Source organism: Eretmochelys imbricata, chromosome 5 (genome assembly GCF_965152235.1).
Source record: "Eretmochelys imbricata isolate rEreImb1 chromosome 5, rEreImb1.hap1, whole genome shotgun sequence".
Classification (NCBI taxonomy): Eukaryota; Metazoa; Chordata; order Testudines; family Cheloniidae; genus Eretmochelys; species Eretmochelys imbricata.
Window position 1 is genome coordinate 29,031,238 of NC_135576.1, and position 10,968 is coordinate 29,042,205.

Genomic DNA, 10,968 nt, shown 5'->3' on the forward strand with positions numbered 1-10,968 from the left:
TATGGATGCAACAACTTCCAAAAGAAAAATAAGAATTATTACACAGCATTCTGCAAGTCCTTGGGTATTTTTAGATTTGCCAACCCCAAAGTGATATTTTCCTAACAGTCCACCTGAAACAGAAAAGTGAAGAGGTGAAATCAATCTGGTAGTTCACACCTACCTTTGCCTGGTCTGGGTTCCATAATTGCAAGTTTTTGAACAGCTTGACCATGATCCCCAGGGGTAATGTTCACAGTAGCACCCCTGGCTGCTCTGAATCACCGTGCCCAGGATGATAAGGCACACTAATATACTCTTGTCCATAGTCTGAAGGTGTCCAGCTACACAAAAATGAATATACAGTGCAAGAGCAACATAAATTGGAACATACATATTTTTGTGCCCATCTCTTAATAGTAATTTGTTTTTCATTATCTTCACCTTGAAAGTACAGTAAGGCAGAGATCTCATCCAAAATACAATGTAACTGACTGAGATTTCTGGAAAGCGATTATTGTTCAAGGGATTTATCTGTTCATATTTTAAGAACAATCCTGTGTCACACAAGTCAATAGGAGTTTTGCTATTGACTAGAATGGGAGTAGGATTGAGCTCTAAATGAGTATTTATAACACCATTTCGAATGAAGACATTGTCTAAATCTTGATGTATGTGACCAATAATAATTTGATCCTGCTATCCTTACTCAGGGGTATTCCCAATAAGTATTTTGCTTGAATAAAAAGAGGATTAGGAACAACATTTGTTTCAAATTAAGCTTGAAACAATAGAACACTATCCCCTAATGAACCAAGATCAGATACATTTTGACCCTAATCCTTCAATGGGACTAGTCACAGGCTTAAAATAAACCATTGTGCTTAAGTGCTTTGCTGTATGGGGCCACTGTTTCTACAGTTTTTCCTTGCTACCTTGAGTACCATCAGATACATTTCAATTCCTGTTTTATTTCACCGGGAGGCCTGTCTAAGCTATAGAGTGATAGCCGTGTTAGTCTGGATCTGTAAAAGCGGCAAAGAGTCCTGTGGCACCTTATAGACTAACAGACGTATTGGAGCATAAGCTTTCGTGGGTGAATACCCACTTCGTTGGAAGCATGTAGTGGAAATTCCCAGAGGCCGGTATAAATATGCAAGCAAGAATCAGGCTGGGGATAACGAGGTCAGTTCAATCAGGGAGGATGAGGCCCTCTTCTAGCAGCTGAGGTGTGAACACCAAGGGAGGAGAAACTGCTTTTGTAGTTGGCGAGCCATTCACAGGCTTTGTTTAATCCTGAGCTGATGGTGTCAAATTTGCAAATGAACTGAAGCTCAGCAGTTTCTCTTTGAAGTCTGGTCCTGAAGTTTTTTTGCTGCAGGATGGCTACCTTTAAATCTGCTATTGTGTGTCCAGGGAGGTTGAAGTGTTCTCCTACAGGTTTTTGTATATTGCCATTCCTAATATCTGATTTGGTTTCATTTATCCTTTTACGTAGGGGTAAGCTACAAACTCCCACTATCCCAGGCTCAGCAGAGAAGGAAGCCAGGGGTGAATGCTGGCCCACTACTAATTCCTACAAATCAATTAATATGTATTTGATGAGTAATCAGATTACAGAAAGGTCCTTAGAAAATAATATTTAGAAAATATACAAAGCTCTTCAAAGTGGTACATCAATGACTAATCCCTTGAAGGCAAGTTGATTTTTGACAAAAATATTATTCACATTTAACAGATGGAACAACTGAACACAGACGTTACGTGATTTGCTAGTGCGTAACTAGCAGAGCAGAGATTAGAACTTCTGGCTTTCCTGGAGTCCCTGCTTCCCAGTCCCCTACTAAATTCAGTTTATGGTACTTCCCACCTAAAAATGGCCAAACTCTACTGAAATTATTTATATGTTACTTTGTTCATGCCTTACCTGTGTGCAGATAAAGGCTCACTTGTTCTGATCTGCTAGAGTATCTATAATAAATACACTGACAATTACCAAAGTTATATACAGTTTATGCACACTATACAGGTGAATTAATCCATTTAAAAGTAGACTTACCCTGATGCTTCACATACACTGAAATCAAGAGCAAAAAAGCCCACTTGGCTAATTTACCACAAGATGGTTGGCTGCAAAGTCAGTCAGTTTCAGTTTTATGTAACCTCAGCATGGTATGAAAGGTTTTTCAAAGCCTTTTCAAGAGGTGCAGAGGTTCTGTTTGTTGTAGTTACATTTTAATCAAAGATCCGCTGGTGGTATTATAGCTTTCAGACAAGCTGGCTGACTGCCAGCACCTCTGTGATTACCTTTAAAAATGCATCTTATGCTTTGGTGTTGTGCTAGGAATTCCTCTTTATACTATGTAGACCTTTGGGAATATGCAATTATTTTAAAGTGGTTGTTCAGAAACACACATATGCGCATGGATATACACAGACACTTTTCTACAATGTAGGAGGCTGAGTAATGCTTATTTGCATAACAGTGTGCGTATACAGAAATAAATGAACTTTATCTTGCAGTATTGATGCATTATCATGTCTGTGGGAAGGTTGATGGGGCATGGCCATCTTTAGTATTACCAGCAAAACCCAGGGAAAAGCAGACATAGGATGGTTTATTCAAACAGCTGGTCAAACATAACAAGGAAGAAAATATGGCCACATGTTTGTTTATATATATATATTTTCCTTTAAAGGATCACTTTAAACCTATCTGGTTAGGTTCTCAGCTGCTCTAAACTGGCATAACCAATTATGTCAGTTTACACCAGCTGAGAATCTGGTCCATCATTTTTTCTGGTGAGATATTTTTAGCAGATTATATTTCACCAGTGGCAAAATAAAGCCTTCTGTGTGCACTCTTCTCTGGATTTTGATAAAGAAGCACTGAATATTAAAGTTAGCAAGACACATCCTTCCCCATACCTCTTCCCATAAAGAGACTGTCATCCATTAAACAAACACTGTGACAGCACTACTGGAAGTTAAAGTCTGCTCTTTTCCTTACACAGAGTTATGCAGTAAAACATTAATCAACCTCCACATCTCAAAAAAAATCCCACTGTATAGCAACTAATACTTCTGTCCACACATGACAGAATAGCTACTACTCTTCTTCTGTCATGAAGATGTCAGTTCCTGATTCCTACTTAAGTCAAATTAATACCAAGTGTTGCAGATCTCCTTGATATGCCTGATAATACCTCAATACAATTCGGCCCCCAATTTGAGAACAATTGATTTAGGTAGAAAGCTAATGAAATTCCACTAATGTGTGACAAGTTCCATAATAAATTGTATTAGTAGACACAACTATAATACATAAGGGTCAATCCACCACAGAATATCAAATCCTGTATATTCTCCAGAAGGCCTTGGAAGGAAAGTTGGTCTCCCAAAGAAGCCAAAGACCAAACAGGCAGACTGCTCCGGGACTGAGATTATTTAAACTGCCTCTGCATTCGGTCCTCTTTGCAGTGCTTCCACCGGACCTTCGGTGGGCACAAAGACTAATGCAGGAAGTACGAGGTGTGGGTAATTCTCCGTCATGACTACTTCCAAGGGAAGGGTAGACTGATTAGTTTTGTGATGGAGCTCTCTGTCTGGTTTGTTTAAAGCACAATTTCCTGAGGGATGGTGTGAGGGCTACTCTGAACACACTAAAGAGACAGGGATTGCTCCTAGTGAACCAGCAGTAACCTTCATTCCAGACACCACAAACAATAGCGAGGTCCTCCCTAGTAGAACCTTCACATTCTAGCAGTTACTCAGGGCCAGATTTACAAAAGCACCAAAAGATGCATACATACCTAGTGGGATTTTCAATAGCAGCCCTAGGTGCTTAATGCCCAAGACTTTAGGTGCTTAACCGGTTTAGGCACTTTTGTAAATCCCATTGAGTGCCTATCTGCATCTTTAGGTGCCTTAGTACCTTTGTAAATCTGGTCATCACAGACTAGCTCCTTCCAAGTCCTAGGACTATGCTAGATTGTAAACAATTTGGGGGCAGGGACAGTTCTTTTGTCCTGTATTGTATAGCTCTAGGGGTCCTGGTTCATGACTGGGGCTCATAGGTGCCTGGATAATAGAACTAATAATATAGAAGAGATGTTGAATAGTTGAGATGAGTGTGTCCCATCACCACCAATTGCTCATTTTCCATGGCTTCCTTTCTTGCCAACCCAAGTTAATCTCTGGAATTGAGCTGTTAGCAATAAAATTACACTTTTCTCTAGCTACAACCCCTTTGTTGTTTTTTATATTCCGGTAGTGCCTAGATGCCCTAGTTCAGATTGAGGCTCCATTGTGTTAGGCGCAATATGAACATAGTCACAGACAGCCAATACCCTGAAGAACTGTCTGTATGAATAGGCAAAACAGGCAAAGGGTGGGAGGGAAAACAGGGGTACAGAGATGCAGCTTGTCCAAGATCACTAAGGAAAGCGAAGAAGAGAAATGTAATCTCTTGACTCCCACTACAGTGCCCTACCAATGAGAGAATGCTGCCTTTCAAGCTTCCTTCACTCTCAGCTGAGTGGCAAGAATCTCCCCTCACATTAAAGATTACAGGGCCCCGACACACATTTCCAAGATCCTGCAAAATTAAACCCCAAGTCACACATGTATTTGAAAAAAAAAAAAACCCACTTGGACAGTTTGCTGCATTTCATTATTTTTCAGTTATGTTTACAGCTTATTTTGGTTTGCATCTGGTCTGGAGCAATCTTGTTACAGAACTCGAGGATACAATTAGCAAACTGATGTTCTGTCGCCTTTTGCCATATCATTATTGAACTGAATAAACTGTCATAAGAAATCAGAATTACCACCAGCCAGCCTCACTGTTGACTGGGTAGGAATTGTGAAGTTCTCCAGAAAACACTTGCCTATTTATTTCATAGTGTATCCTTGACTGATACCAGTTTACTGACTATAAATATTTGGGTGGCCTACGCTGCACTGTAAATATAATCTAAGTGTAGAACATTATGTATAGGTAAAACCCCACAAATTGTGAGTCTTGGTTAGAACAGCATAATATTTGATGGATAAACCAACACTTTCCATGATTGACTGAGAAACTGCTTTTTGTGTTCTTTTATAATATGAGAACAAGGAGTCACTCCAGATCAAATTTAAAATTACTGAAAGGAAATACCACCTCAGGCAGTCATCTAAATATCTTTAAAACTCTGGGCCATAGTCAATAGAGATGGGAATATGCAGCAGGCCATCTAGTCCACCTCCTGTCATTGAGAGATTGTTCCTTGAAGTGTATTTTCTAGTACTTTAGATTAGAATTTTTTTGTTTTAATTTTAATATTTGTGATGGATTGAACCCCCTGCTGGGGTGCCACCTGATGTGCTGGGGTCCTACTGATCCCAACCGTTCCACCAGCCTGGGCTCCCTCACCCTGTTCCGCTGTGCCAGGCCCTCAAGCCTTCTCCAGCACACACACACACACGCAGGGACACACCCAGCTGCAAATGGACACAGAGATTAGCTGTGTGTGGGAAGACTCAGTTTGGGGATTGCCTAGCACTCACGTGCACACCTCCTTTGAGATGCAAACCCAAAATTATATAGTCTTGAGCTGTATAGAGATCTATATAGTGTAAGGTCATAAAAATAACCCCCTCCTTCAATGTGGAGGAAAATATGCAAACCTTCCTCCCCGCCCCCACTTAGGAATTACACAAACAAGTTTATTAACTGCAAAAGGTAAATTTTAAGTGACTATAAGAGACAGCAAACTGAACAAAGCAGATTACTGAGCAAATAAAACAAAACACGCAAACTAGGCTGGAAGAAATTGGCTAAAAATAATAATTTCTCACTCTAAATGTTGTTTCAAGCAGGTTGCAGAGTTTCTTGAAGGTAAACTGAACTGCTTGCAGCTTAAATCTTCAGGGATTCCTTTTACAGGCTGTCTTTTCTTGCCTGGACTCAGTCCCTGTCTCCCCCAGCTTAGTTCCTTCAGGTGTTTTCAGCAGTCTTCCTTCTTGGGCAGGAAGGCAGTGGAGAAGAGTCAAGATTAATTTACTTCCCAGCCTTAAATAGGCGATACATATGGCAGGAATCTTTTGTTTCCTAGCCCACTCCCTTCCTGTGGAAAAATACCAGGTCAAGATGGGACCCTGTACCAGGTGACATGATCACATGACCTTGTAGTGTCAAAGCAGCATCCCAGGAAGCTTCGAGATTAGTATCTTCAAAATTATATTGGCCTTCTTAATGACCCATCCAAGCTGACTGCCTACTGTCTGGTGGGCGTTCCTCCAAGTGTACACACAGTTGTAATTGTTACAATAGTCAATATTCCTAACTACATATACAGAAATGACACATGCATACAAATTGGATATTCACATTCAGTAAATCATAACCTTTCTAATGATACTTCGCATGACCCATCTTGCATAAAACATCTTTGTTATAATATTAATATGTCATAACTATATTTTTAAGAATATGGAGTGCAGCATCACAATATTCCTTTAATGAACTTCCCCAGTCATTTGGTTTTTCATCCAGAAATTACAAAAAGCAAACCCCATAATGCTCCCTAAATTCTGCAATAATGCTCCAAAGCTAGGGAAATGGTTTCCTGATTTTATTAAGAAAAAAAAACTTCTCAGAGTTTACTGAGAAATTTAGTGATTCTTTGGGCAAACCTAGGAGAGTTTCAGGGTAGTCCTAAATGCAGTGTGGCTGAGATCTCCTCTCAAGAGGCTCTGACCTCTTCTCTCCCACCCTTCATCTAGTTCCATCTACTCAGAGGAGCCACAGCATCCTGATACCTCTTACCCTCACCCTGATAGCTAGTTGGCTTGGTCCCCTCATCCTACGTGTTCAGGGGGAGGGGATTTGTAAGATCAGTCTCCTCCTTCTCCCCAAACCCTTCAAGCATTTTGTGGCAGGTGAGTGGGCTAGAAGCAGGGAAAAGAGAGAGACTCTTCCGGTCCCACTATCTCTGGCCTTTACATAAACCTGGGATTGAGAGATAGGACAATGTACTGTGGACTAACAAGGTGTTCCTGGAACATTGCTCCATCTCTTCATCTTTTTGCATTAAGACCAGCCAAAATAGTGACAGTGAGAACTTTCCCCAGCTATTTATTGAGAAAACTGGTGTTTGACAAGCTGCGAGGTAGTGGGAACCCTTTTCATCAATCTGAGCTTTATGTTCTAGGAGTCAGATTTTTCAGGCCATATAGCCCAAATGGATACACCGTCAACTCAAGTAGCCTTTCAGTTGAAATGACACACCCTTTTTGACTTCCAAATGCTTCAACAGCCACAACAGAAACTGTGACTGGAGTTTTTTTATACAGTTGCCAACACTCTTCTTAGTTGGTAGATGACTACTAAGAGTATCTGATCAGCTATACAATTTAATGGCAATACAATTTATTGTACAATCATGTAAGTCAGTCATCTGTGCAATCTTTATATAAATGACTAATTTAGTTTTCAATTTGTACATTCATTATTAGAAAGCTTAAATCAATAATACTTTTTAGACTAAACAGAATTTTTTTAAATGAAGGAAAAGAAAAGAACTCTAATGCCCATCTGGTCAGTTGGAGTTTAATTTACTATGTGGTGTATATGGGGGGACGGACTATAGCATGCATTGTACTTGACAATTTAGTGGGTCTTTTTCCATCTTTAAATCCTTACGATCCTATGTCCTCCCATCATAAAGTGTGTTCAAACAGAAATGTGAGGGCACCTTTAAGCATGAAAGGCTTTCTGACAGCCTCTAATATTGAAATGTTTTGACATATCCTATAACAGGAAAAGTGAACCATAAAATATCTTATTTATTCTATCCATCATCAGGTCTTCTGCTAACAAGGGTGACATTCTCCCCTGGGCACTGAGAAGGCCAACCTCATATTTTGTCATACTCTAGTCAGTTATATTTTCATTAATTTGAACACACATGCTGCTTTCTCCATGATATCCTCAGTACCTACAACTAAGCAGAAAGGCAATTCATAGCTAATAAGAGAAGGGGGTGAGGGGGAAGCATAAATTAGCACTGTCCCTACTTTATTCATTTGGGGAGGGAAGTTTTTATTAAAGGATTATTTTGCAGGGTTCAGATGTTGTATTGTGGGATTCAAAAGCTTCAGAATATAATTGGTGTAACCCAGCCCAGAACTGTGGCTGCAGTCTTCTTCCTTTTCTCCTCAAGGTTATAGGTCTTGGGTTCAAGGGCACCTGATGCCACCATCCAAGGAAACCCCTCTGTCACCATGCCTCCATGGGTCACAACTGAGAATACCAAATTCAGGACAAGCTGCTGGGAAAAAGGACCTCAAACTGGTGGTTATTCTCCCATGCGAAATACCAAAACAGTAACAAAAGTAAACCTTTGTCTCACAACACTGGCTAACAAGAAGTCAGAAATGCAGACTCCTTAGGTACTCCAGTCCTCGATTCAACACCCAGACACTAGACTTAATGATGAGTGGTTATTTAAAACCAAATTTCATCAAACAAAAGGGTTCTTCTCATCCCAAAGGACCAGGCCAATGTGTAATTCAGATCTTATTCGATAATCATGCTGTTGACAATCCTTTAGTATCTAATATCTAAAGGTTTATTAAAGAAAAGAAAAGAAAAGAAAAAAGAAAAAAGTTAAAATTGGTTAAAGGAATCAAATACATACCGTAATTGCAAGCTTCTTGGTTCAGGCTTGTAGCAGTGATGGAATAAACTGCTGGCTTGTTAAGTCTCTGGTTTCTTCCAAATCATTGGAAGGTCCTCAGTCCCTTGGTTAGACTGCTCCCAACTCATCTGGTTACATAGTTTTTCAAATAATTAGGTCACTCCTAATGTAGTCACTGGTTTAGGAGACCAGTTTGACTTCCTGTCACCAGGTCTAGCAAACTATCTTTCAATGGAGTCTTCTCCCTCCCTATGGGGCTGGCCTCTGGATGGTTCTCTGTGTCTCCATTCTGTGATAATCTTTGTACCTCTGTAGGCTGTCCCTGGGTGTTGTGTCTGCTAGCCCATGAGGGCCTCCTGTTCCATCAGATCACTTGTCCCTCTGGTGCAGTCACCTCATATGACCTGAGTACCACCGCACCCATCATGATTCCTTTCGTTCACACCTTCTGTTGTCTTTCTACTGGCTGGATCCTCACAGAAGGGTCTGTCTCCAGGGCTGAAAGGTCCTTGGCTGACCTGTCATATTCTAGTGCATGGTTTCTTTGATTGCTGGTCATCTCATTTGGGCAGGATCTCCATCCTTCTCACTGCAACAAGTGTTCCCTCATTGGTAGCAGGGTTTTGGTCCTTTGCCCCATCAATGTCCATATTGGACTGTTTTGGTACCCCTATAAGGGGGTTATGCTGTGTGCTAAAAATGGTAAAAAGGGGTTTGATCCACAAGAAACAACCTTGTGTAACAGTCTCTTAGAATCAGAGCTGATTCCCCCTTACCATCACTCTGTGGGTATGATGGGGAGGAGGTTTGGGTTAAACTCCTCTTTCCATAGATGACAATTCCTTGAATTGTTCTGAGGCAAAACTGGGGTCCATTGTCAGTGAATAAAATGTCTGGAATGACATCTCTCTGAAAGTGGACCTTTAGTTTGCCAGTCACTGTCTTGCTTCTTGTATCAGGCAGGGCATCAACCTCCCAAAATTTGAACAGCAGTCCACTATAATCAAGTATTGTTTTCCATTGAAGATAAGTCCACTCCCACCTATTCCTATGGTTGGGTGGGCAGCTCATGGTGGTTACACAGTGTTAGAAAGCTTATTCCTTCACTCTCCCACTTCCCTGGTCCTTCTCGCATGAACAGAAAGCAACAATACCCGAAGTCCGAAGATGCAAACAATTCAATGTTTATTGGGGTGAACTTCCAGCAAACTTAAATACAAGTTCCTTGTTCCTTATTTTCGAATCCCAACTTACTTCCTGTTTGCCCCTCATTTATATAGTAATATTCTTAGCTATACCTTAACCAATCATTCTACTGAAATTTAACTCACCAATCCTAACATATTGTAACATGATTAGCTAACCAATTATATCCCACCACAATAATTAGATTATACCCAGCAAAATTAATTATACAGCAGACAGGAACAATCACTGAACCAGACAGAGATTATACAGACAAACAATAGCAAAGTGGGAACTATAATGACAAAACAATACAGAAGTGAGGATTTCACATCCCAGCTATTGATAAGTGAGTTCTTGCCAGACAGGATGCTATCAAACTAAGTTTCCTTTTACATTTTCTAGGCACTTCCCTTTCTCTGGAGGTGATAGGAATACAATCCTGTCCTGATAGTGCCTGATAATAGCACCTTATTTCAATGTGACTAGTTTGGAATGTGAGGATGTGACTATTCACTTCCTAGCTTATGGCTGCCTCTGCTGCTTAGCCAAAGGCCTTAGCCTAAGAACAGGGCCTCAGATTGTCACAGTAAGAGAAGGACCTTACACTGGCAGACAGTGATTTTGATTCTTTTATATCGCTAACTAGCCAAGTGATAAGAATACACCTAAATTCTTAAAGTACAGGCCTTTACAGACAGGCCTGAATATCTATATCCTAACACACAGTCTCTTTCTGCTGGGACTAACACAAGACTGGCAAGAGTCACATCCTTCTATCAAGGAGCACGGTTGTGTATTCGTTACTGGTCAGTAAACACAAACTAGGACTCCTCCAAGGCAGCTATCAATGCCCAGGTGCAAAATGTATTTTTTACATGACATCCTTACATAATGAGCTGGGGACAACAACTCTCTGTCCTTGAAATATAATTTCATCCTGCACACATTTGAAAATATTGTTTTGCTCCTACCAGTATTTGTCTTCTAGCCATGTACTAGTATCACTCTCTTGACAGCCTATAGTTAGATGCCTCCCTGTTGAAACTGGGAGATTGAATCTATTAACATGCTACACTCCACCAACTCCCTGATACTGGGTATATATGCCTTGCTCAGG

The 10,968-nt window shown here is 40.5% G+C and overlaps 1 protein-coding gene across 1 annotated transcript in view; it reads right to left on the minus strand.

Moving 5' to 3' along the window:
* The window catches only part of C6 (complement C6), a 34,302-nt gene extending 33,996 nt beyond the window's left edge, over window positions 1-306 (minus strand). The window contains exon 1 of the mRNA XM_077816258.1: window positions 164-306. Coding sequence (XP_077672384.1) covers window positions 164-306 — 143 coding nt within the window. The remainder of the gene's footprint in view (window positions 1-163) is intronic.
* Window positions 307-10,968: the final 10,662 nt, after the last annotated feature.